The sequence below is a fragment of the Meles meles genome, chromosome 8 (assembly GCF_922984935.1).
Source record: "Meles meles chromosome 8, mMelMel3.1 paternal haplotype, whole genome shotgun sequence".
Taxonomy (NCBI): domain Eukaryota; kingdom Metazoa; phylum Chordata; class Mammalia; order Carnivora; family Mustelidae; genus Meles; species Meles meles.
Window position 1 is genome coordinate 28,233,157 of NC_060073.1, and position 27,997 is coordinate 28,261,153.

General features: G+C 39.8%; 1 protein-coding gene across 1 annotated transcript; it reads left to right on the plus strand.

Moving 5' to 3' along the window:
• The first annotated feature begins 8,317 nt into the window (after positions 1-8,317).
• TRAF6 (TNF receptor associated factor 6) lies at positions 8,318-27,983 on the plus strand. Its single transcript, XM_046016521.1, has 7 exons — positions 8,318-8,486; positions 11,884-12,201; positions 15,861-16,011; positions 17,381-17,539; positions 18,940-19,011; positions 20,934-21,011; positions 23,394-27,983. Exons 2-7 carry the CDS (start codon positions 11,906-11,908, stop codon positions 24,261-24,263), a joined length of 1,626 nt encoding a protein of 541 aa, XP_045872477.1. The 5' UTR covers positions 8,318-8,486; positions 11,884-11,905; the 3' UTR covers positions 24,264-27,983.
• The last annotated feature ends 14 nt before the right edge of the window (positions 27,984-27,997 follow it).

Below are 27,997 nucleotides of genomic sequence, written 5' to 3' on the forward strand. Positions count from 1 at the left end.
TCTGCTCCCTCTCTTATGCTCTCACTTTCTCTCTCTGAAATAAATATATAAATAAAATCTTTTAAATAGTAAAAGGATACACGTAAAAATACTAACATACAGTGTATTCCACACAAAACACATAAAAATATTCCTCACAGACTAATGGTAGACATAAAAATATTAATACATAAGATTTCTAGGTCAGAGAATCAAAAATAACTTTCAGTGTTTTCTCTGTACTTCCCAGCATTTTCTGATATTTCTGCTGCTTTTTAAATAAAACAACATTTAAAGAAAATTCAGAGAATATATATTTGAGGAGACTCTCAATCACAAATGCAGAATATGAAATATCAAAAAAAGGAAAATATGAAATATTTTAAAAATTTTAGTAAGAGGTATTTGTAACTGCTCTAAACCTGAATCACACCTACCTTGCTGGTGGGAATATATAATAGTACAGTCACTCTGGAAGAACACATGGCAGTTTCTTAAAAAGCTAAAAAGGAAATACCATGGGGCACCTGAGTGGCTCAGGTTGTTAAGCATCTGCCTTTGCCTCATGTCTCAATCCGGGGTCTTGGGACTGAGCCCCACATTGGTTTCCATGCTCAGCAGGGAACCTGCTTCTCCCTCTTCTGCGCTCTCTCTCTCTCTGTCAAATAAATAATAAAATAAACCCTTTAAAAGATTAAAAAAAATAAAATGTAAATACCATAATGACTCCATGATTATACTCATGAATATCTGACCCAAAGAAGTAAAACTTTATGTTCACACAAAAACCTGTACAGGAATGTTTACAACCAATTCCAATCCCTAAGTTTCCATGCTACATGATTCTATTTATGTAACAGTCTTAAAATGACAAAAGTATAGAAATGGAAAAGAGATGCGTGGTTTCCAGGTTAGGGAGAGAAGAGGCAGGAGGAGGTAAGTGGGGGTGGCTGTAAGATAACAGATCCTTTTGGTGACGGAAATATTCAGTGTTTGATGGTATCGTGTATCCGTGTCAGGCTATAGTTTTGCAAGATGTTATCATTTGTGGAAACCGGGTAAAGGGTAAGTGGGATTTCTCTGTATTTGTTCTTAACAATTAAGAATTGTTTATCTATAATTATCTCAAAATCAAAGTTTAATTTTTTAAAAAATTAGATAATGACAAGCAAATGCAGCTGCCAAATGGATTGGATTGGATGGAAAAATAAAGGATTGTTTGTGGGTACAACTGAAAGAAATTTAGATATGGGTGTGTATTGGATAATATTTGTTGTACATTTTTGACTATGAGAATGCTATTATAGATATATTGGAGACTATATAACTATCCTCGTTCTTAGTATACTTAAGTATTTAGGGATAACAGGTAACAGGGTCTGCACCTAACTCTCAATTAAAAAATTAAAAAAAAAACTCTCCAATAATTTAAAGAAGGGAGAGGAAGGGAAGAAGAGGGAAAGTGAGCACCAACATGGAGCATTTCTGAAAGATAAGCAAACAGGCAGGACACTCTAGAGTAGGATGAGGAAAAAAGGCCTCAATAATCAATAGTTATGAACTCTGACCCATACTAGGAATCCTTAATGTTTTACTTGCCCAAACAATGGCTCCTTTCCACGGTCTTAGGTAAATGACATAAGTTTGTTTTTTTATAAGCCTTTAATGTTTTACTGAGGAAATACTATAATCTTTTATCTTTTTCAAATGTGTGTTATCAATATCTTTAAATTGTCATTTTCAAGTTTGCCTATTTATGGCTCCGAAGTCCACTTCCCTTCCTGTCAGGACATGCTTGGGACTCATCTTCCCCATTGGAATGTCTGCAAAAAACCACAGGCAATTCTCAGAGGTGGCTAGAGACGGCAGTCATGTCCAAAGTGTTGTGACCTTATTGAATGTAGGGATCCTGGTTGAGTGACCTTGAACCCCTAGCACTTCACACTCTGCTCCTTCCTAAATGGAGGCTATATAAATAGCAACGCCTGGTTTTCAAATGTTTTATCACAATGGTTACCTGAAGAAAATAGAACTGAGTTTCAAAAAATAAGGGGGGAAAATCGCCTTTCAGTTTTCACCCTTCTGTAGCACTCATGTGGGAAACAAAGGCAGAAGAAAAATTGTTAATTTTCCTTACTACCTACAGCCCATTGACAAGTCCTTGAAATAGCAGAGTGACATTCCTCCAGGGACTCAAACGTCTCTCTCGATGTTGACACTTTGGTAAGGGCAAAAGGCAATCCTAGCCCTATCCCAGAACCCTGGGATCATGACCTGAGCCGAAGGCAGAGGCCTTAACTCACTGAGCTACCCAGGCGCCCCTAACATATAAGAATTTTTTTTGGAAATTCCTTTATCTCTACACACTCCAAGATATATATTGGCAATCGTTCCCCAAGCATATAACCCACCATTGTACATCTGAAGGGTCTCATAACTCGGGTTTTATTACATAGTAATAGATGACAGTTTCCCAATAATAGCTAGCCCCTTCAAGGTCCTGGAAACCTTGCTTTCAAATTCCTTAGAGATTTAAGCTGTCCCTAACCCCCTCCCTACTTGAAACTATTTAATGGGCCACTCTCATGACCCTGGTGCAACTCTTTCTGCCCACAGGTCCTACACCTGTGTCTTAATAAAACCACTTTTTTTGCACCAAAGACGTCTCAAGAATTCTTTCTTGGTCATTGGCTTCAAACCCTAATGTTTTTTCTACATCAGCATGACTATGTTATCGTGTATGTGAATTTTAATTTTTTTTATGCTACTGGGGTATGTTTGGGAAGAGGTAGGTTTGCATAGGAGTGGGGAGGAGGTGTTCGTTTGTTTTTAAAGATAATAGTCAATCCTAGAATCCTGGGGAAAATAAGCAATATACACACTAAGAACCAGAAGGAAGACAAATTGACAATATTTCTGAAAAGTCACTTGTAACAGAAGTAGTAAATATTCATAGCCTTTGACCTACCAATTTCCAACGAAGGCATCCATCTTAAAGGCACAATGTTAAATATGGCAAAGATTCATGCACAGAAGTTCACTGATACATAAGACCAAATATAGCAAAAACAGCCTTGAGGAATAGTTAACTTACTATGGGCATAGTCATAAACAGGAAACTATACATTCTTTTAAGTTATTTTGAGGCATTTTAATTACATAGGAAAGGCTTGATACAAGAAGTGAAATAAGTATGAACTATTTTAAGAGCAATGGAACGAGAGCTGATGAATCATTCTAGATTCCAGTTTTGTTCCAATTTCTAACACTTTATTTCCTCTCTGGAATATGATATTTGGCACTTTCCCAATTTAGTTCTGAAGGATTTCCCATCAGGAAACATGCCTCTCTGGTCATGGCTAACATGATCTCTTATTCATTGATTTCTGGCATTGACTGCTTATATCCCTAGCTCACCGATGCAGAAAACAGAAAATGTAAATGACCTTTAATAAATGCCTTAAGAAAAATTTACCATCATCACAACCCTCAAAAAATTGTGGATATCTTCTAGTGTGCATATGTCAAATCTTCCAAGATCATTATTAATTTACCATAATTATTAGAATGCTGGATACCCCGCAGAATTTCCTTCCGGAAAGAAATAGAGGATTAGCTGTTATTCCGAACACTAAAATTACTTTGTTATAAGGAGGTGGTCAGTCTCATTATTCTGTATTGCAGAAATTGGGGTGAAAGTATGAGTTTTGGTGGATGAAATGCTGAAAGCTTAATTTGAAATTGAAAATTATTTTGTTTGTGACAATCATGAAGTATTAACAATAGCACCATATGAAAGACAAATGTGGGCAAAGGCTTCAGAAACCTGGAATATGTCCTACCTTGTGTGATAAAAAAAAAACTAAAAGGTGTAAAAGCATTAACAAAACACACACACACACATTTTCTCTTTATTTCCTTTTCGCAAAACAGCTTTTAATTTGCTTAATTTTATCATTGTAATAAACCTCATTATAGTCTGTTCCCAATCTATAAAAGAACTGTATATTCTCCCCCAAAGCATTTTTATTTAGTTGTTTGGAACCAAATACATGTTTTCTATAAAAAACAATGTTATAAATTGGGACTACTTCCTCAGTCTGCCTCACAAAAGACTACTTGACTCATGCTGTATCTAAAATACGTTTACAGTAAAAACATACAATTGCTGAAAATAATTCCATTGCATAAAAGACATTATTTCAACCACATTGTGGGCAATTCAAAGAAACTAATCATTACTTACTTAATTGCCTTTTGGAAGAATTATATTATAAATTCTAATTGGGAACACAGAAATAGTTTTTCTCTTCTTCCCACCAAGCAAGCTCAAGGCACAGATACTTTTTACTGCTCTGTTACATACCCTCTGCTCTCCTGTGCTGGTGTGAGAATTTCCACACCTAACATCCAGTAGTACACACACAAATCAGGCTTTTGAACTCACAAACTTCCTAAATGATAAGCCTCCATGTGTTCCAAATTACGGATAAGCCAAAAGCTTCTAATACATTTGTGGTTTTGCGTTACAGGGCCATGATTAAAGTTTTCTAGAAGCATCCGGATGTCCTAAGAGGTTCGACATTATCCCATTCAAAAGATTAACCATCAAACATGCATAAATCTGACTGAGCAATTTGTACTCCAATTTTTACTCCTTTTGTAAACATTGGAAAGAAGAGCGTAGGAATGTTGTAATGTTAAAGTACAATTTTCAAAAAATACACACAAGGCTACCGGATAAATATAGGATAAACACGTCTAAGATTTTATTCAAACAATTAATGAGGGTATCATTAAGATGAAAAAGCTGATTCAAAGAAGACTTGGAGAAGCAGATTTTATGTGGTCGGTCAAAGGAATGCTGAACTGAATTTATGGAGTTCCTAGACACAAAATTGGCTAATATTGTATTGTGCATTAGCCTCTGGGGTTGTATTTTTTAACCGGACAGAAATCTGTAAGTGACCATGTAACTTCAATGTGTGATTTCTAATCAAATAATAACCGGTAAAATCACACATAGGTGAATTCTCAGACACCGATAATTAAAGAATTATTAGGAAAATGTGTTATTAAATGACACTGAAAGGATACCAGCCTTCCTTTTCCTTTATTTCAATTCTGGATGATTTTTCTTGATAGTAATTTTTAAAAATATATCCAGAGAGAATGTACCAAGAGAATCATATGGTATCATTTACCTTGATTAATTAGCCTGTCCCTTAGCTCTGTCAGTTCAGAAACTGATTTTTCCCACCCAGCATGCCTCTACATCAGCACAGCTCACGGGAAACAAATATACACATCAGACAAAAGCAATTTATTTATATTAAAAATACAACTCACAAATATATCAGATACTCACCTCCTCTAGCTGGTACATTCTTTCTCTCAAGGAAAGCAGTAAATTGGGTCAACATATCATCTCAACGTTGCTTGATGAGCTGTGAACAAGAAATAAAACAGTCCCAATGCATTGGACATCTACCCACCATCTCCCATTTTCCCACATGAAGAAAAAAAAGAGATCCCCTCCTTTCTCCAGGAGCAAGAAAGATGAGTGTACTCAGAAAAAGTCTACGTTCTTGACTAGGATTTGGGAAGAGGGTGGAGAAGGACAAGTTTTTGTTGTTGTTGTTGTTGTTTTTTTAAGATTTTATGTATTTATTTGACAGAGATGACAAGTAGGCAGAGAGGCAGGCGGGGGGGTGGGGGGAGCAGGCATGATCTAGCCCTTGCCTGCCCTTCTGTTTACATCTCTTACAACTCTCTCAGGAGGGGCTGAGCTGAGAGCTAGATGCAGGACTCAATCCCAGGACCCTAGATCATGACCTGAGCCGAAGGCAGAGGTTGAACCCACTGAGCCACCCAGGCGCCCGAGGACAAGTTATTTTTAAGTTTCTTGCTAGGAGACAGCCTTTACCAAAGAAAACTCTTTGCCCTAGACAATTTATTTAAAGTTTATTTATTTTTCTTAGTAATCTCTATGCCCAATATGGGGCTTGAACCCCAAACCCCGAGATCAATAGTCACACACTCCTCTGAATGAGTCAGCCAGATCCGCCAGCCATACGGAATTTTAGTAACTTCTATAAACTGCAAAGCAGATTCAAAGCTAAATTTCTGCCTTCTAGTGGCTCAGAGTCTGGTTTCAACCTGGACAGAAGACTGAGCCAAGTGCATAGCCCCAAAGCCTGTTACAACTGTCTGAAGTTCCCCTCTGGAGCCTTCTCATACATATGCACCTGTACAATCCTCACTCACCTTCCCTCTGAGCTCCCTACTGCCGCCCCCACCTGCCCACCTTCACTCCTCATTACCTACTCTGATTTTGGTGGAATGGGGATTGGGTGGGGACAGGGAGGGAGAAATGAGAAGGGCTGTCCCGAAACTCACTATACGTGGCGTATATTCCAAGGCCAGAATCTTCTGTTGGATAACATTCCTTCATGTACTCCTCTGGCTTTGTCTGGCCCCTGTTACCAATTGCTTCTACAGCTCAAAGATTAAGGACATCAGGACATTTCCCAAATTCCTGCCTTTGAAAATAGACAGCTAGGGGGAGAGTTTGATCCTGGGCACCTTCTCCCCAAAACAGAATGTACATGAGAAATGCCATATTGTATCTCTGACCTTTTTCTAGGTTCCATCACTTCTAGCTCCTCTTCTGATTGACTCATTCTTTCTTGATCTGTAATTTTATCAAATATTAACATATTTATTTTCTTGTTCTTCCTGCTTCTGTCACGAGAAGGAATCTGACTGACTCGAAGGTGCTTTTGTCCACACTGCAGGTACCAGATTGCATCCTTTCCCTAAATACAGTCTCCCTAGGTGATAACATTCAGGTGATTCTAAACACTGTTTATATGGCTGCTGCTCACAAATTTACTATTGCAGGTCTGATCTCTCCTTTAAGGGTCAGAAGCCTTATTTCCACAGCTTACTAAAGATCTCTAATTGTATACAAGTAGGTATTTCAAGCTTCAGCGGATGGAAACATAAAACTCCGGATTCTTTTCTCTCCCAGACTGGTCTTCTCTCATTCCTCACATCCACTCAGTTTGCTCACCAAAAATATCAGAGTCCTGGGGCACCTGGGTGGCTCAGTCAGTTAAGCGTCTGCCTTTGGCTAAGGTCAAGATCCCTGCGTTCCTACTCAGCAGGGAGCCTGCTTCTCCTTTGCCCTTTGCCCCTCCCTCTACTCATGCGCTCTCTCTCTCTCTCTCCCTCAAGTAAGTAAAATCTTGAAAATATATATAACAGTCCCTCATTATCACCAGCTCAGACCCAATAAGCAAGTCCTATGATATCGGGCTCTCCCTCCAAAATGCATACAGAATTTGCACACTTCTAATTACATCCACTGCCGCCCACCAGTTCAAGTGCCCACATTTCCTTGAACACCACAATCTTCTTTCCCCTTTGCCCTTGTTTCCATCCTTGTCCTTATTCTTTTCACAGCAGCCAGAGTGATTCCCATGAATGACTTCACACCTCTTCTCTCCTTATAAATCTCCTTTGCACGGATTACGAGACCTTGCATGATCTAGCCCTTGCCTGCCCTTCTGTTTCCATCTCTTACAACTCTCTACCTTAGTAGTCTTTTTTTTCCCTCTCACAAGTCCCTTAAAAGTGATTCTAAAACTGTGTTACCATTTACCTATAATACCCGCCCCCCTTAGTGGTGAACATGAGCCACCTTTGCAGAGGTGGATGGGAATCTTTTGTGTATCTCCTGCAAAGTACCTGTGACATTCCTTTGACGTTTGCTTCCAGTTAAACAGGGAGGGCTGGGAGTGCAAAATAGCTTTCTCATGACAGTGACAGAAAAGAGGATGGTGTCACTGGCAGCAGTTTCAAAGAAATGCTTAATACATGGGTTTGACTCCCTTCAACTGGTTAAAGGAGAAGGACCAGGTGATAATAACAGAGGGTGCTAAGTACTGTGGAAACTTTTTGCCAAGTTGGGGAGGGATTTAAGAATTCCCGAAGGTCAAGTGATCTAACCCAGCTGGGGTTTTTTTCCTGCTTGGATAGGGAAGCTATAGAAACGCACCACCCACCCGCCCACACACCCACCCACACCCACACACACCAGTTCAGGACTGCGGTGTCAGGAATTCCAAGGTGGGATACCTATTCGAGAGCCGCAAAGGAAGCCTAGCCAGCGTGCACAGGGTTGACAGCGAGACCTGCCCCCCACCAGCGCCGAAGACTGCGGGGCCCGTGGAGGACTGCCGCCAGGGGGCCCCCGGGCCCGGCTAGGCCGCTCTGTCTCCGCCCCCGCCTGATCCCCGCCCCTCGCTGCCCAGGGAGAGCAGAGAAGGCGGAAGTAGGGGCGTCCGCGGCTGGGGCTTGGGCTCCGGGCGGCCCGGGGTCGCAGCTGAAGCGGCCTTCGGGTAGGGAGGTTGGCTTCCAGGTCGCCTCAGCTCGGAGTGAGGAGCCTTGGCGGAGCCAAGTCGTGCTGCCGGCTGGAGTCGGCGGCCCAGCGGACGAAAGCGGTGAGTCTTCTTCGGACGTCTCCTCCTGGCGGCCGCGGCCTTATCTCCGAGGTTGACGCCGTCTCCTCCACTCCGATTCTTCACAGGTTGGGGTCGCCGCACCCTGTCCCTTCGCTTCCCAGAGGTTGGGGAGGCCGTCCTCTGTCTCCTCGTTTCCCAGAGGCTGGGGACACCGACTCCTCTCCCCTCATTTCTGCTCCCCCTGCCTGCGGGGACCCCCTCCCCACCCCTCCCTCCATCCGCCGGCGGGAATCCCGCGTCCCCTTCCTTAGCCCTGCCTCCCTTCGCCCCGCATATTCCCCTTTCCAAAAAAGGAAATTGCCTCCTGGATTTTCCCGTCCCTCGGAGCTGTTACCACCTTTTTTTTTTTTTTTTTTTTTTTTTTTAAGGAAAAAAGAAAACAAAACCCAAACCTTTTAAGTTCCCATCGCTCTCTGTCACTGTCATGGGGGAAAACTATTTTTGGGTTCCCTGTTGAACTCGATAGAGGTCCCAGGCAGCAAGTTTAAAAAAAAAAAAAAATTCAGATGATATGAATGTTTCCTCCCCTGCCCCTGCAGTCGGTAGTTGTAGAGATTGTTCCAGACGCGGGGCTGATAAAGCTGTTCCTAGTATTTGGCTTTAGGGGAACTCCAGTTGAGAGTTAGGATTGTCTCGAATGTGAACAGAAAGCACCTAAAGTATTAGCAGCTTGGAATATATAGTATTTGCGTGTTTCTCTTGTTTCTCGGGAGAACAGGTTACTAATGTCCTGCTACACAGGTGTAGAAACGAGAAAAACTTGTAAAGAATGTCTAAGTGTTGGCCTTGTGAACCCAACCCACTGCCATAACATCCACTCCTCTGTGATTACTGGGGAAGATAGAGGGGTTTTTCTGATTTTGAGGTTGGGGTGGTTTAAGGACAGTGTGTCCTTTTAGTGACTCAAGGAAGGAATGTGTTTCATTCAGACACTTGTTGCCCATGTGATGAGCAGAGTTTCAACCTGCATGTTCTATATACTTCTCACTATTTCAGAATTGTAAAGGCCAGACCTTTTCTGGCATAAGTTGGGATATGTGATGCTGATACACTTTTAGCTGTATGGATTTTAAGAAGTTGTTCAGATCCTTGCCTCTAGGAGGAAAACAAATAGTTTTCCTATTCTCCTAAGGAGAATGCCTCTTGAATTTGTATTCAAAATTAAGATCTCACAGTTGACTGTTTTGCAGCACTTCTTGGCCAGTGCTGCACATTTTGCAAGTCTTTGCATTTCAGGAATAGGCTTTAAAGAGTTTGTGAATAGTTGTTTCTAAAGCTAGTAGAAGAATAAAGGTACTTTCTCAGTATTTTGTTTTATATTGTTTTACTTTATAGGATTTCTGTGTTCTGCCATGAATGAATTTTCCATTGACTTAAAATTGACCAATTCAAGGCATACCTTGTTGATTTCTTTGGTTGAGACGCTTTCTCTCATTAGTATCTGTTGATGGTAGAGGAGCACATTTTTGTGCATCACCATACTACCTCCTTCCCTAAGATACTTAACTTTGTACTCTTTGGATTGTAGTATATACCCAGATACTAGTATGTGGATTTAAGCCATGATATATGACAAGCCATGATTTATGACAATATTTATTCATTTTGTTGTCTAAATAAGTCATCAGTGGTTATATCCCACAATATTTATTTAAGGCTGTGCTTTGTCAAAGTTCAAAAATAATAGAAGTACAAGCCAGTGAATCTTTGAAGTAGTAATTGGTAAAACTTTATTGTACACACCAAACAACTCTTTGCAAACCAGAACAGTTGAACCAAAACGTGGACTGAGGCTCAGGGGATATTGTTATAAAGCACTTTACAAGTGAGAATGAGAATCATTCTTCACAGTGATTCAGTTTAATATTAGAACTTCTTTAAATGATAGGGAATTGGTCAGTGGTTACTTTGTATCAACCTTGGGGAACACTTCAGGTTTTGCCTATGATTTCCAGCAAGTTACTTAACCCTTTTATGCTCTATAGTTTCCACTTTGGTAAAATGGGGACAGTAAAATTGTTAAATAAAATTGCTGTATGGAACTGTACATCATAATAATTCATTCTTCCAGATGCAGTTCTAAGTGCTTTGCACATACTAACACATTTAATCCTCAGTAATTCTGCGGTGGGCTTCATCATTATCTCTATTTATACATGAGGGAACTGAAGCATAGAAGGTTACCTGATTTATCCAGGTCCTACACCAAATAATGGAGAAAAGAATTAAATCCCTGTCTTCAAATTCCAGCATCTAAGCTTCACCCACTGCCTCCCCAGCCAGAACAGTGCCTCTTCCTTTGTAGATCTTTTTGAGAAGAAGAAGGTGTCTGGAAAAAGAAGAAGGTATGGAAGTAAAAGATACAGGATTACCATCCTAACCCACTGTTTGGCCTAGTGGCAGCCAGGATTTTCATATGAAACTGAGACAGGGAGGGGGATAAACGTCTACCATATTGACTAGAGGCTTACATTCTGTTTATAGAACTATATCTGGCCCATTATTATCTGTGCCAGATTATGCCTTATTATCAGGTGTAATTATCTGCAACAGAGACTTGGTTACATAGGCTGTGAATCGCTTTTAGACATTGGCTTCTAATTCATAAATAGTGTAATGGTTCAGAATTTGAAGGTGTCCCACCTACCCCTGAAAGCCATAGTTTTCCGTAGGCCAATGAAATCTCATGTGTTTTTCCAGTCATTAATAATGAGACATAGTCACTTGACCTGACTGAAGGCAAAAGGACATACACATATATATTTTCAATTCCATTCTTTCTACATAATAGAAATCCCCACACTGAACATTTTGAAGTAACTTGTAGAATTTTAAATCTAGAAGAAGAAACCAAGAGCCAAATTGTTAGGTTGCCCCAAATCCCACAACTGGTATTTGCACATGATCACCTGATTCCTTGCGCATTGCTCTTCCTTGCACTGCTTGCTGGTCACACTGTGTTCTCCACCTTATGATACTTGAAGGAACTTCAGTAGCATAATTCAGGTCTTCAGCAGATGCTTAATGAGCAACTGTTATATGGAAGATCTGTGCTAAGTACTGAAGATATAAAAATTCTTGACTTCAGTCACAGGAAACAGACATATAAGCAGATAATTATGATAAAACTAAGTGTTACTGTTGAGGTACTTATCTTCTCTTAATCTTGTATTCTCTCTTCTAGATCATGAACTCCACAGCTCAAAAAATCATAGCCATAAAGCAAAGCTCAAAGAACTTTAAAAGTTTTCTGTAAATAATATTAGCATAGCTAACGTGCTTCAACTAAAAAGTGATTTGTGTAGATGAGCTGTGACATGTATATGTGTGTATGTGTATGTGTGTTAAGGCATTTTTTTCCTCACTCTTTCTACAGAGCAATTGATAGTCACGTTACTATGAGTCTGCTAAACTGTGAAAACAGCTGTGGATTCAGCCAGTCTGAAAGTGACTGCTGTGCTGCCATGACCAGCTCCTGTAGCGCTGCTGCGAAAGATGACAGTGTGAGTGGAACCGCCAGCACGGGGAACCTCTCCAGTTCTTTTATGGAAGAGGTCCAGGGGTATGATGTGGAGTTTGACCCACCCCTGGAAAGCAAGTATGAATGCCCCATCTGCTTGATGGCACTACGGGAAGCAGTGCAAACACCCTGTGGCCACAGGTTCTGCAAAGCTTGCATCATCAAGTCAATAAGGTACGTGAGTGGAGTGCCTTGGTGGCACATTCGGTTGAGCATCCGACTCTTGGTTTCAACTCAGATGATGATCTCAGAGTCACGAAGGTCTGCACTCAGCTCAGTCTGCTTAAGACTCTCTCTGCCTCTCCCCACTGCATGCATGTGTTCTCTCTCTCTCTCAAATAAATAACTAACTCTTGGGGGAAAAAAAAAAGGTACATGAGCATAAGAACTGTATCCAGTAACAGGACCAAATACAGAGAACATTATTACATAGAACACAAAACCTCCCGAGAGTAGTCTTATACGTAAAAAATTACTTAGGGAAAAGCACAGACAGAAAATTGAGAAATTTAGATTGTTCCTCATTTCTGCTCTGGTATGAAAGGTAACTGCTGCTCTGTCCCCTCCTGACCCTCAGATAAATAAATAGGCAAATTAGCTATTTCTTTTTAAAGCAGTTCTATTGCAGACTAAGGGGTGAATCTCTATGCTTGAAGAAAATAATATAGAATAAATGTGCCTTAGGAGCACCTGGTTTGTTCACTTGGAGGAGCATGCAACTCTTGATCTTGGGGTTGTGGGTTTGAGCCCCATGTTGGGTACAGAGAGTACTTAAAAATAAAATTTAGAAAAAAAATGTACTTTAAATGATGATACTGTTAGAATCTGGTAATCCCAGCCATATAAAGAATGTTTACTTAAGTGATTTACTTAAGTTTACTTAAGTGATTATTCTTATTTTAGCTGTGTTAAATTCTGTTACCTGGTGTCTATGGACAACTGTAAAATAACGGATATTTTTAAAGGAAGTATTAATTGATGGCTCTACCTTCATAATATATCCAAAATCAAATCCGGTCTCATTGCTTCCACTTGCTGCTGCCATCTGATTCACTCACAGGCCTCCTGCTTCTATCCTTGCCTTCTTCCAGACTGTTTTCAGTACAACCTGGTAAAATAAGATGATATCATCACTTCTCAGAGCATTGCAGCAAGTCGTCTGAGAATACAAGCCAAGGTCCCGTAGGATAGTCCGTTTTCTGACCGCCTCTCTAATGCACTCCCCTTCCTTCCAGTTCATTCTGCTGTTTCTTGAATATACCAAGCGTGCTTTGCTCTCTCTGCTTGGAGCACTGTTACTTCAGCTAATTGCTTGACTAATACTCTGTCCTTCCCCCAGTGTGGCTCACATCTCATCTTCTCATAGGTAACCGGGCCACCCTATTTATACCACAGCATGACTACCTCCCCACACTCTCTCATTCTCCCTTAATTTACTTTTCTTTCTTCCTTAGCACTTTTCATCTTCTGAAATGCTGGGTCATTTGTTTGTTGTCTGCTTGTTTTATGAAGATAAGCTCCTTGAGAGCAGGGATTGAGATCTCTTATTTCTTGATATGTCCTAATTGCCAAGAACAGTGCCTAACACACAGTTGGTGCTCAGTAAATCATAGTTGCTTTAACCAACATGAAAGTAGATGGGATGTCCACAAGTGATTCAAATTCATCTCCTAAGAAAAAGATATATTTTACTATAATTCAGAAGTAGATGGGAATATTTTCAGATGACTAAAGGATTCTATACAGAACAAAAATAATAGAAGAAGGTGAGGAGGGTATATGTTCTTCAGTCAATATTTAGTTATATTGGTAAAATCATTCTTAAGTAGGTTAAGCTGGCTGTTCACTAGTCTTACAAGTTTTTCTCTTTCAACTTTTAAATTGGCTTTAGCATAAAACATGAATTTAGGGTAACTACATCCATACTTGGGACTTGGCTTGATTTATTACAAGGGAACATGGGACTTATGTCAATTCTTGAAAAAACTGTGTTACCCACTGTTGAGTTGGTAAGATCTATTGAGGGTAGGTTTTTCTCACCCTCCTCCATGGTATTTTGGGCCAGATAATTTTTTGTTGTGGGAAATTATTGTAGAATGATTTAGCAGCATCCCTGGCCTCTGCTCATTGAAACTGTAGTATCCCCCCTCTCTCCAACTTACCCAGAGTGGTCTCCAGATATTGCCAAATGTCCCATGGGGGACTGAATTGCCCTCTTTGAGACCACTGGTTTAGAATGTGCATGAGAATGATATTAAAGGCTGAGTTTTTGTTTGTTTGTTTATAATGATTTTTGTTTACATCATTATGTAGGCAATAAAAGTGTATTGTTGGTTTTCCTGTGGATACAAATGTATAGTATTTTACCAAGTGTCCCACGCCCCAGGAAGGTAGCATTTTTTTTTGAAGATTTTATTTATTTATTTGATAGACAAAGATCACACGTAGGCAGAGAGGCAGGCAGAGAGATAGGGGAAAGCAGGCTCCCCACTGAGCAGAGAGCCCGATGTGGGGCTCAGTCCCAGGACCCTGGGACCATGACCCGAGCTGAAGGCAGAGGCTTTAACACACTGAGCCATCCAGACACCCGTTTAGCAGTTTTTTAATTTTAACAGAGTTCATGCAAGTAGGGGACTTGGTCTGAAAAGGAAGTAAAACCCACAAAAGGAAGTCTGAGCCATTTTTTTTTTTTCCTGTCTCCCTCTAAATTACAAATGACCATTTAACTTTAACTCTGAAGTTCTTAAAGGAACCATGCTGGAATTTTTCATCCCTTACAGTCATTCAAGGAATCAAAATCTATCTCAGTTCAATTCCATTTTCTTTTGGAGTGATTGCTAATACCATGGACATTGGTTTCCAGTTTACTCTGTAAGGTTGTTCTTCTATTTTCTGTCACGTAGGTTCTGGGCATCTATTTCTTTGCTTCCCAGAAAGTATTTGATAGTGTAGTAATAACATGCATTCTGAGAGAGGCTTCATAAAAATCATGGCTCTCACCTTTATTAGTTCTGAGACCTTTGACAGCAGACCCATTTTTCAGCAACTTTTTACCTACAGCAGCAATTAGTACTGTTGGTTTACACGTAGGAGGTGCTCGACAAATATTTGAATGATTGAGTAGCCTACTTGACCTGCCATATTTTTTGAAGATTGAGACATTCCAAAAAGTTAAAGGGGAGTGACAGACACCCAAGCTTCCCAAGGATGCTTTTTCTATCATAAGATGGAATAAACCACTGGGAATCAGTACACAGAGGTGCTCTAACTCCCTACTACACTGTACCTTAAATAAACATAAAGGAAACCTTCTGTTGCCTGTGAGCCAGAGTATTGTAATGACTGTTCAGAGTAAACCCAAAAATGTGACCTCGTATGGGTATTGCTCATTGGTTTAATTTTTCGTTATGACCTTTTATGACCGAGCAGCACACTACAGACACGTTGTATGGCTGCTCATAGAACAGAGGCCTGCCAGACTGCCAGAGTTGCCACGTTTAACTTTCATTTCACTTCATGCCAATCAGAATACAATTTTATTCAAGTAATTTTTCTCATTTTTTTGCTTTAAATCTGTCCCCAAATCTAAAATGCCACATAGTTTTTGATAGGTAACCAAATGGTACTAGTTGTATTTATTTCAGTAAAGAACACTTGTTAAATTGTCCACAAAAGAACAGTGTATTTTGGTGATATGCAGTATGATGTGTTAAATTACTTTCCATAGGAAATAATCAATGGAGAACTTATACACGGTGACTTAAAGTTTTGTGTTTTCCAATGTTAATATTTGTTTAAATCTACTATAAGTGTATGTATCTTATTTCTTTTAGGGATGCTGGTCACAAATGTCCAGTTGACAATGAAATATTGCTGGAAAATCAACTATTTCCTGATAATTTTGCAAAACGAGAGATTCTTTCTCTGATGGTGAAGTGTCCAAATGAAGGTTGTTTGCAGAAGATGGAACTGAGGCATCTTGAGGTATTAAAATTATTTTCTAGCTATTAGCATATATTCAAAGCCGTTCCTAGAGGATACGCACTTTGCTGTGTCCCGTCTGTGCCTAGCATATAATAATTGGTTAATAAATTCTTGTTGAATTAATACCAATTCTTTCATAATTGAATATAAATATGAGTGGAAACCATATATTTCTTATTCCATATACTCTGGCTTTGCCCCAGTGATAAGAAGAAAGAAATCAGTATTCTACTATAAATTTTTTAGGTAGACATTATTTGCAATAAAAATGAGGAGTATTTCAAATATAAGTGTCACATGTTAATCTCTTAATGTTGTTTCTCTTGTTTTGAAATAAGCAGCAAACTCCATATGGTTGCCCATCATCTGAGAATCCTAACCATACTTTTTTTCTCGGTTTTTCTAAGTTGTACATTTTATCATGAGCTAAATGGAGTCCTCCTACAGCTTGAGATGAGTTGACACAGTTAGCTAAAAGCATTAGCTTTTAAATTAAATAAAACAATTCTTGGTTGTTTTACAGGAATTAAATATTGTTTATGTTGTATTTGAAATTAAGTGTTTAAAATGTTTTTGTAGGGCACCTGAGTGGCTCAGTCAGTTAAGTGTCTGCCTTTGGCTCAGGTCATGATCCCAGGATGCTAGGATTGACCCCCATGTTGGGCTCCCTGCTCAGTGGGGAGCCTGCTCCTGCCTCTCCCTCTGCTACTCCCCCTGCTTGTGCTTTTCTCTCTCGCTCGCTCGCTCTCTCTCTCAAATAAATAAAATCTTAAAACAAAACAAAACTCTGGTTTAACAGTGAGAAGCCAATTAAATCTTTTAAAAAATAATAATAATTAAATGTATTTGCAGCGTGCTCACCTTTATGTAGCTCCTTTTGAAGGAATGGTCCTTTTGACATGGTAATAAATCGATAATCAGAAAATCTGACTTCTTTCCCTAATTGGATACGTGAACTTGACAATTCACATTCTATGTATAAACCTGTAATTCACAGTCATTATTTAAATTCAGTAAGGCCAGGGGTATTTGGGTAGCTAACTCCATTAAGTGTCTGACTCTTGATTGTGGCTCAGGACATGATTCCAGAGTCATGGGATTGAGCCCTCTGTTTGGCTCTGTGCTCAGTGCAAAGTATACTTGTCCATCTCCCTCTGCTCCTCCTCCTGCTCACTCACTCTCTATCTCTAAAATAAATAAAATCTTTAAATAAAAAATAATTTTTCGATAAGACTTTCATATGGTGTGTGCTAGACAAAGCAGGTTCAGTAGCCAGTTCTATAAAAGGGAACAGTACAATCTTAGATTATTTTTTAGGAAATTTCATAAGGATTGCAAATACTAATCAATTACATTTTCCTTATTACAGGATCACCAAGCACATTGTGAGTTTACTCTCATGAATTGTCCCCAGTGTCAACGTCCCTTCCAAAAATGCCAGCTTAATATTCACATTCTTAAAGAGTGCCCGCGGAGACAGGTTTCTTGCATGAACTGTGCTGTGTTGATGGCATTTGAAGATAAAGAGGCATGTACTAACTTGGATTTGTTAATTTCACTACTCGTTTCAAAAAAGTTTTAATGCACATTTGAGGATATAGAAGAGGATGTTACTCCAAATCTGAATCTATATTATCAGTGGTGGGAAGATTGACTTTTAAGAAAAAGGGGCCATTAAACCATTTTAGTAAGTGTAGAGTTTATACTTCTATATCTTTCTTAGAAAACATTGTTTATACTACTTAACCACTGTGGTAGATCTGCAAGTAACACAAGCTTCTAGGAAAGACCAATGCCGATCTCCTTTTCTATGTGATATTTTAAATGCACTAATTTTGGATTAGGGACAAACAAGTAGAATAAGTACTTTATTAGACTTACACTTTCTTTTTGAAAAAGAGAATGGGTGATTAAAGCTTCTATGGAGAATAAATTAAAAACCACAAAATGTGTTCCTTTGGTGATAATTTATTGAGCTACACCCATGTAGTGAAGCCACTTTTCTGTACATATGTTATACTTCAATTAAATGTTTATCTTTAAAAAGAAATGTCACGGTGCTTGACAGCTTTGTCCTGTTAGAGCAGTTTTCCATTCAGAAACTGAGATGTAAAGAGGTTAAGTAATTTTATGTTAATATAGTCATCGGCAAAGCTAGCACTGAGGTCTAGTCCAGGATCCCCATCCTATGTCCTCTTTACTAAAATAACCTACCTATAATTTATAGGTAGCTATAAATTATAGCTATGAGGATTCTGTTTAAACTTTATTTATTATAAATTTATCTTGGTAATTTTTTCCTACTTTCTTAGAAGGTTAAGCGTAGTCATTAAGTGGATGAAATATTAAAGAAGTCCACTAACTTGTTAAGCATGCAGAGAAATCTGAGGCAAAATTAGAGCAAGTTGATGTCTTCCTAAACTTAAGTAGGGTAAGTAGACTTAACCAGGAAGCTTCATTACTTCTCAGTATATCAACTAAACTAAGTTCATTGTATTCTGGAAGGACAGAGCTCACCTGGGGCATATGAGAACCTGGGCACCAAAGCTTCGTGTCCTACTAATACTTCTATTCTTTTACCTTCCTGGTAAGAGTTTTAGTTAAGTCGTCATGCTGCTGCTGTTGGACAATCATATTATTGGTAAATTTTATCCAAACTAGTCACAGAAGAAGTTCAAAAGAAATGATTTAAAAGATTCTTGTGTGTACTACTCATACTCTTTTAAAGAGCTGGAAGGTGAGATAAATCTGTCATTACTACACATGGCTCCCTTTGGAGAGAAAATAACCTTTGTACATTATTCTTACCTTTGTGTTGGGCGCCAATTGAGGTCCTTAATTTTTTTTATAGTGAATTGCTTTTTATAAAAATAGATTACTTTTTCAGATTTTCTCATGCTTTTTTTATATTTCTCTAATAAAATTTAGATCCATGACCAGAATTGTCCTTTGGCAAATGTCATCTGTGAATACTGCAATACCATGCTCATCAGAGAACAGGTATAGTGATTCCCTTTTGTAAGTGAATATTTCCATTAATATATTAAAGAAATGAGTTAGGTTTTTAATGGGAAATTTGAATCAATAAGGCAAAATGAATACAGGTTGAAGAAGTATTAAAACTGAAAAGTTTTCATGTAAATTAATATAGTACTTTCAAAAGAACAAAATATTCAGCCCTCTCTAAGTACTTAAAATTCCTAAGTCATTAACATAATACCCATGTTTGTGTATATTCATAAAAATTCCTTCCAAACCTGGGTCATTTTAAGATAAAAATAATTTTTAAAATATCCGTTTAAAGAAAGAAAAAACTTAGAGAAATATGTATTTGCACACTGTGGAACAGAAATCTTAGGTGACAGTGAGAGAACAATGAAACCTATGAAAGCAAGTCTCTTCAGTAGCCGAGCATTATTTGTAGCTGTAGCCCTGAGACATAGCGGGACATTTTACGATTTCCAAGATGGGTAGCGCCTGTATTCATTCTTGCCATAGACTGCTAATGGGCATCATCAAAAGTAGTAGTTAGAATAGAACACTGTACATTTGTATTAATGGAGAAAGGAATATTCCATCTGATTGTTATCTTTTGACATTTGGGGAGTTTACCCACAAAATATGAATATTAGTCACTAAATATTTATATACCCATGAAATTTGCAAACCCGAGATCATAATTGATTACCTAAGTAGCAGCAAGCAAAACCCATCACTTGACTAAACTTTTCCATTTGTCTTTTAACAGAGTCTTTTAGGGTTCTTTTCCCAACAAAGCCTTAATTTGAAGGTGTTAAACTTCTTTTTGCTTATGAAGTCTTACCTCGTTGGTTTTCTTTTTTGCTTTTTATTTGAAGGAAACTGTGTATCACATATTAAACTCAACAAAAATAAAATAATGTAGGAAAAAAACTCTAGGTTAAGAGAAAACCTCGGTTTTGATCTTGACTGTACCCCTAACTTGCCCACTGATCTGTGACAAGAAAGGTGACATTCTACATCAGGAATCAGCAGACCAGCCCACCGGCCAATCTGGCCCACTGCTTGTTTTTGTAAATACATTTAATGGAACACAGCCATGCCCACATGTCTGTGTGTTGTACATGGCTACTGTACCACAACAGTAAGAGTTGAATACTTGGGACAGAAACCATAAGCCCACAAAGTTGAAAATACCTACTATCTGTCCCTTTACCAAAAATTCTGCAGACCACTGTTCTAAATTATGCAAAATGAAGAATTGGACTAAGTAGTTTCTACAGTCATTTTTGCTTGAAGTAGCTATGATAAATATAGCCTAACTAAATTTCTAAAGGGCATTTGGCACCACTTTCAAAGTACATGATTCTGTGTAATGGATCTTACCTTGAAGAATGTGTTTTAGAATCCCCAAATCAAAGGCTGAGACTTTCTTTAGAACTTCTCTTAATGTGCTTAAAATACCTTCTAACATCTGCTTCTGCCCATGATAACCAAAACCTGCCCTGTTTAAAAGAAAGTAAGATTTATGAGAGCCAGTCACGAGGGAAATAATGGCCGCAGCCAGTGGTTTCAGGGTATGCAGTTAACTGGTCCCTATTTGCAGTCAGAAGGTGCTTAAATTTCTCTAAAGTGCCACTAGAGGGGGTTAGTTCCTAGCAATAAAAACAAAGGCATTTTCTGGAAATTTGAGAGGTTTGGGGCGATGGTATGAGATGTTGCTCTTTCCCTTCTCTGTGACTTTTGGAAGTAAATATTATTTTGATCTTTGTGGGCTACATGATTCCTGTTGCTAGTACTCAACTCTACATTGTGCAAAAGTACCCATAGACAATACATGATTTTGTTTAGATAAAATGTAAATCTTTATTTCAAATTTGATCATTAAACTAGAACATGATATGCAGGGAGAACCATTTTTCAACCTTTGTTTTGGTTTTCAGATGCCAAATCACTATGATCTAGACTGTCCGACAGCCCCAGTTCCATGCACTTTCAGTACTTTCGGTTGCCATGTAAAGGTAGGAGTTTTTTCTTTCTTTTTTATTCTTGAATGTCGAAGAATTCTCTTCTGTAGTGGGGTTGATTTGAGAATACCAGTGGAAGAGGATATGGTTACATGCAGTGTATAAATTTTGAACTCCAAAGAGAAATTGGAACTCAGAATATTGATTTGGGGAAGTGATTCATGATGATAATGGAACATCAATCGAGATCATATAGAGTGAGTCTACAGGAAGGAGAAGCAGACCATCAAAGGAGTTATCAACAGACTGTATTAGAAATTGGTGACTCAGGCAAGGAAAAGGTGGTATTATGTTCTCCAGAATTAGTTTCGACACTAGTGATCAGTTGTGTCAAATATTTGAGACTGATGGTTATTTTTTATTTTATTGTATTTTTAAAGATTTTATTTATTTACCTGACAGAGAGAGACACAGCGAGAGAGGGAACACAAGCAGGGTGAGTGAGAGGGAGAAGCAGGCTTCCCACCGAGCGGGGAGCCCAATGTGGGGCTCAGTCCCAGGACCTGGGGATCATGACCTGAACCGAAGGCAGATGCTTAACAACTAAGTCACACAGGTGCCCCATTGATGGTTATTTTTTAAAGATTGATTTATTTAGAGAGCGAAAGAGCGTGCGCGCCCAGGGGAAGAGGCAAAGAGAGAAAGCATCTTAAGCTGACTCCCCACTCTGCACAGAGCCCGCCCCAGCTGAGGGTCTTGATCTCACAACCCTGAGAACATGACCTGAACTGAAACCAAGAGTTGGCCACTTCACTGACTGTGCAGTCCAGGTGCCCCAGAGAGCGATGGGTTATTAATGATAAGTCATTCTTTCTGGAGAGTCCAGCTATACTTTTACTTTTCCATTATGCTTTTTAACCTTTTTTTAAATATTATATTATATTTTTATATTAAAATTTAGTAATTTTAAGAATAAAGTGAAGAAATGGTATACACTATGATTACATTTTGTGGGAAGATTCTGTATTGTATGCAGAGAGAAAAAGACTTGGAGAAGGTACATTAAAACGTTAATGGGGGAGGCACCTGGGTGACTCAGTTGGTTAAGTGTCTGTCTTTAGCTCAGATCATGATCCTGGTGTCCTGGGATCGAGCCCTGAGTCAAGCTCCCTATTCAGCAGGGAGTCTGCTTTTTCCTCTCCTTTCCACTCATGTTCTTTCTCACTATCTTTGTCTCTCTCTCTCTCTCAGATAAATAAAATCTTTAAAAAAATGTTAGGTGAGATCATAGGTAATTCATTTTTTTATTTTTTATTTATTTTTTTTTTAAAGATTTTATTTATTTGACAGAGAGAGATCACAAGTAGATAGAGAGGCAGGCGGGGGTGGGGGGGAAGCAGGCCCCTGCTGAGCAGAGAGCCCGATGCGGGACTCGATCCCAGGACCCCTAGATCATGACCTGAGCCAAAGGCAGCGGCTTAACCCACTGAGCCACCCAGGCGCCCCAGTAATTCATTTTTTCTTTGTCATCTGTATTTTCTGTTTTTTGATAATATATGTGAATTACCTTTTTTTTTTTTTTAAGATTTTATTTATTTATTTGACAGACAGAGATCACAAGTAGGCAGAGAAGCAGGCAGAGAGAGAGAGAGGAGGAAGCAGGCTGCCCGCCGAGCAGAGAGCCCGATGCGGGGCTCAATCCCAGGACCCTGGGACCATGACCCAAGCCAACGGGAGAGGCTTTAACCCACTGAGTCACCCAGGCGCCCCGTGAATTACTTTTATAATAAAAGTTATATCAAATATTTTTTCATATAACAAGATGTTCTTGATATGAGAAGAGTGTGGAGACAAGAAAGATTATACTTTGCAGCATTTGGGAAACAAATTGGGGACAGCACAGATGGACTCCTTTCAGCTGTAAAAGGAAGAGGGAGAAAATGGTATTAGCTAAAGAGAGACGTGAGCTCAACAGAGAGATGTACCCTTTTTTTCAGTAGGAAAGCCGTACTATATTCTGAGGGAAAGGGTAAAGGGGAGGGAAGGAAGATAAAGGAGAAAGGGTATAACTGAGCAAAACCTCCTAGGTCTTGAAAAGGTGGGTGCCATTGAGAGCCCAGGTAAAGCATTAATGTTGGACAGGCAGAGACGGCTGAGTTAGAAGGGAAGGATGGGTATAGATCCTGCCACTGTAGTAGGTAGGAGGGAGAGTTACCTGAGTGAAAGGTGAAAGTATTCAGCACGTAGCCTCACTTTTTCAGTGAATGAAGACACAAGATCATCTCACTGGGTCAAGAATCTGACGAAGACGGAAGGTTGTAGGAGATTGAGGGAAGTGATGACATTACTTCAGAACCTTTAATGGGGCTTGGCTAGGTCCCTTTCCTGGTCCTCACAGTATCTAGTCCCAGCCTAAGGCTTGTGCTTGGTTTTTAGATGCAGAGGAATCACTTGGCTCGCCACCTGCAAGAGAACACGCAGTCGCACATGAGAATGCTGGGTCAGGCTGTCCAGAGTTTGAGCCTTGCTCTAGCTCCTGTACCTCCACGCGACATGCCGCCATACGATTCCTCCTCCGTGTCCCGGGTCTCTGCTTCATGCCACCCAGAGGTCCATAATTTCCAAGAAACCATTCAGCAGTTAGAGGGTCGCCTCGTAAGACAAGACCACCAAATCCGAGAGCTAACTGCTAAGATGGAAACTCAGAGCATGCACGTAAGTGAGCTCAAACGAACAATTCGAACGCTCGAAGACAAAGTTGCTGAAATAGAAGCGCAGCAGTGCAACGGTATCTACATCTGGAAGATCGGCAACTTCGGGATGCACCTGAAATCTCAGGAAGAGGAGAAACCCGTTGTCATTCACAGCCCTGGCTTCTACACGGGCAAACCCGGGTACAAACTGTGCATGCGTCTGCACCTCCAGCTACCCACTGCTCAGCGCTGCGCTAACTACATATCCCTTTTCGTGCACACAATGCAGGGGGAGTATGACAGCCACCTCCCTTGGCCCTTCCAGGGTACAATACGCCTTGCGATCCTTGATCAGTCTGAAGCACCGGTAAGGCAAAACCATGAAGAGATCATGGACGCCAAACCCGAGCTGCTCGCCTTCCAGAGACCCACGATCCCACGGAACCCAAAAGGCTTTGGCTACGTGACTTTTATGCATCTGGAAGCCCTAAGACAGAGAACCTTCATCAAGGATGATACTTTATTAGTACGCTGTGAGGTCTCTACCCGCTTCGACATGGGCAGTCTCCGGAGGGAGGGTTTTCAGCCACGAAGTACTGATTCAGGGACATAGCTTCCCTGCATTTGTTCCAAAACCAAAAGCCATTTGGAGAGAGCAGTGTCTTTCCTTGCCTTGTTCCCAATAAGACGCAAACCGATAAAGAAGTGGGAAGGATGTAGTACTCACCAGGGAATGTTGTTAGACAGGTCACTTACCACTTCTTCCTGTTACAAATCTCCGAAACAATTTTTCCCCCCTTGGGAATCTACACGTTCTGTCCATTCTCAAAAACTGAAGTGCCTGTGGCATTTCACAGCAGCTCTTTTGTCATTTAGTATACCTCTCTGTTGTGCCTCCGTGGGCTTTTGCTCAGTGTGTTTGAGTGTCGGAAAGCCCAGGGTTGGACTAGAAAAGCTCAGACCTTTTAATAATAATGGACATTCCTTAAAACTTCAGCTTATTTTTATATTATATGTAATATATTAAACTTGAGAATCACTACTGCCTCGTGCTGGTGCCAGCGAGAATTATTACTCTGGAGCTAAGTTCTCATTTTATTTGACCTTGTATGGATTTCAGAGGATTTGAACCTTAATCCTTGGAAAGCTTAAGTTCTCATTCACTCCCAGTGTGTTACTAAGGATATACAGAAACTAGTTTAAACCCTAAATATAACCTTACTTATTTGGTGTAAACACCTTGTCTTCTTGTTTAAATATTCCATTCTGTCTGGCTTACATATTTCCTTAGGGCTACATAGGGTTGCATAGAAAAAGCCTTCTCCAGAGTTCAGAATACTGACAACCATGTGGGTACCGACTGCCCAGTGTTATGCTGTAAATCCCTCTCTGTCCGTTCAGTGCAGAGTGAATTCCACAGAAGGTACTGAACACCTTTGGGTAGTTGTTAAATGGAACAAAACTAATCTCCTAAAAACAATTTCTTAATACTTGGGAGATCACTGGAGATAACCTGAGAGGTCATCAAATCAAGGTGGGAAGTCACAGTGGTTCTATCAGGATTTAGCCTGAGTAGGTTGCTTTGGTCCAACAATACTTGGTTGAGGAGGGTTGTGTGGAATATATTGAAGTGGCTGAAAGTTTCTAATAGGGAGAGATGATTTTTGTGCCGTTGATTGGTTAAGGCCTGTAGATACTAAATATTACGGTGAAATTTTGTTCTCAGGGAGTCCCACAGCTAGTATAGGCTCTTCGAAGAATCTGAGAGGACCCATACTCTATGCTGTTTACACAAGATTGTTTAATGCTGTCTGGTCACGAGAGATGGAATTCTATCTTTCAAGGGGCCAAATCAGAGCTCCCTGACCAGCATTGAAGATGAGCCTTAATTTCAAGAGGAAGTCAACGGGACCTTGTCTGTGGAGAAGAATGGTTTCAGTTCCAGGTAAACTCAGCAAGTGTCACTTTGACCTTTCCCTGTACTTGTGTTTCTGCCCTTCCTCTCTACCCGGCATTTAGGCTTCTGCTCTGATGCGTTCATGTTACACAGTAAAAATAAAGGTCATGCAGAAATCCTGTTCCCCAGAGTTACCAACCTTACCACCTGCTCATCACTGGTTCCCAGTTTACTTGCTGGCAGTTGGTGTCCCTTAGCTGCTGTGCCTTCCAACGAGCTCCTGAGAATCATTGCAGCACCCCCCTCTGGATTGGGAGCCCTGCTCTGCTGCTGTTCTTGTGCTTGTTTGTCAGTGAATAATTGTTGAGTTCCATTTAAGAAGTAAACGATAAGCTTTTTTGGTTGCATAGAAAAAGCCTGAAGGAGATATGCTGAACTATTTTTGATAACTTAACAGTCTTTGTGCTTTCTTAGTATGTTTTATATTTTCTACAATAAACCTATATTTTTATCAGAGGGAAAAAAGTGTTGCCACAAATCATTCAACCCCACCAAAAAAGGAAATACTATTTAAAAACTTCCTGGTCAAATTTCTATTAAAAGCAGGGCTGTGCTTTAGGTACTGAAGCCAGTCATTTCCTGCTTTGGTTAGTTTATTTATTTATTTTTTCCTACTAACTCTCTTTAATCCAAACAAAAAGTTTTTGCCTAATTTCAACTTCTAGCTTCAAGTTTCTCATCTTGTAGAATGAGTTGCTTTAGATGTGTTTCTAAGATCCGCTCCAGTCATAAAATGCTGTTTTAAGAAATTAAGTCCTAACCAGCAGAGCGTTGACAATACTTATTAAAGGACTTTGCCAATAGGAAATTGCTCTACCTTATTTTTTGCTGACATAATACTTTACTTCAAATGTAGTATCCCATCAGCTGGGTCTCAATTCAAATCAGCAGTTATTTTTCCACCCCCAAACATGTGGCATTTTGTAAGAAACCAGGCACTTTATATACTGGTCATTCACTGGGAATATAAAATAAAAGTAATGTTCAAACTGTCATTCCAAATAGAAATTTTTGTTAAGACTTCACCTCAGAATCAAGTCTGAGATGGAAAAGCTGGTCTCTTACATTTTTTCAATCTGCCCAACGCAAACATGCCGGCTTCACTCAACCAGCTTTCAAGTGTTCGCACCGTGCGTTTTTATTTTATTAACCTTTGAACATGTTGATCTTCTGACATCATTCTCGAACCTAGCGAAATCGTTTCCTCTTTTCCCAGAGAGGTCCAACCCAGCATTGGAGGGAACTGGCCACAAGTCATGTATTTGGCTATGGGAAAACAAGTCAGGATGTTGATTAGTAGTTTGGGAGTTTTTACTGTCCTTCGGCCAGGACAGCGGTGAAGCTTCCAGCTATCGTGCAGGATGATTCAGCTTTTACTGTGGGGGCCAGTCAAGGGAAATGGAATGAAAGGCGAGTTTTTTTCCTCTAATGATGGACTAATATAGAGATGTTGGATGATATCTGACAGTTTTGTGACAGGTGTAAAATTAAGGACTCTATTACTGTTTCTGTATCAGTAAAGTCTTAGATAAACTAAGCATGATTTAGGAATTATGCATGCAATTAGAATATATTCTCCTGAAAGAGGACCAGTTGCTTGTCATTCCTTTAACCAGGGAAACCTCCAATCTCTGGTGACCAGAAAACATTTTCAATTAGGAGAGAGGTTTTTCTAACTTAAGCCTTGAAAGCACTGTACTTCAGTTACTCCAGCTCTCTCCTTGGCTTGCCTCAATTTAATTATGAATTTCGCTCATCATTTATATAAAATACCATTAGGTCTCTTTTGTGGTGCCTAGTTCCAACAGAACCTAAGAACTGCAATGCCTTAAAGAAATGAAAAATAGACAATAGTCACTTGTACTTTTCTTTTGAAATGGATTTTTTTCCCTAAATTTTCCAGATTCACACGATAAGCTACGGTAAGTTTCATAGTTGATGCCATTGCGTTCTATAGAACAGAGTTGACACTTCCAAATTTCCAGTCTCCAGAAGTTGATTTGATGAAATCATTAATTAGATGGCTCTCTACAGATTGTGACGTTCAATTACAACCTTCACTTTCAGTCACACGCTTGGCAAAGAGAGGCCTATTTGTTTCTCTAAATGTCACCTAGGCCTTTAATGTTTTAAAGCTTTTTCCTCCTCCAAAATTGTTATTATAAAGTTATGAAATACTGAAAAATCATTCTAGATGGGGCAGGCATGTTGTAGACCAAGGAGATGTGCTCTTTCCTCCTCAAAGTGCTCTCTCAGCTGGACGCTAGCCCCGCGTTTAGGACAAGAGGAAAGGAGAGGCTGACTCTTCTGCTCCCTCAAGGCTTGCAGCTCTGAATGTCTGTGTCGTCCCCCCCCCCCCCCCCCCCCCCCCCCCCCCCGCCAAGGGCACC

Bases quoted from the DNA above. Each gene is read 5' to 3' on its own strand.
- TRAF6 (XM_046016521.1), top strand. From the start codon at position 11,906: ATGAGTCTGCTAAACTGTGAAAACAGCTGTGGATTCAGCCAGTCTGAA. The intron at 12,202-15,860 runs GTACGTGAGTGG...TATTTCTTTTAG, and splicing joins TGCATCATCAAGTCAATAAG to GGATGCTGGTCACAAATGTC. The intron at 16,012-17,380 runs GTATTAAAATTA...TCCTTATTACAG, and splicing joins TGGAACTGAGGCATCTTGAG to GATCACCAAGCACATTGTGA.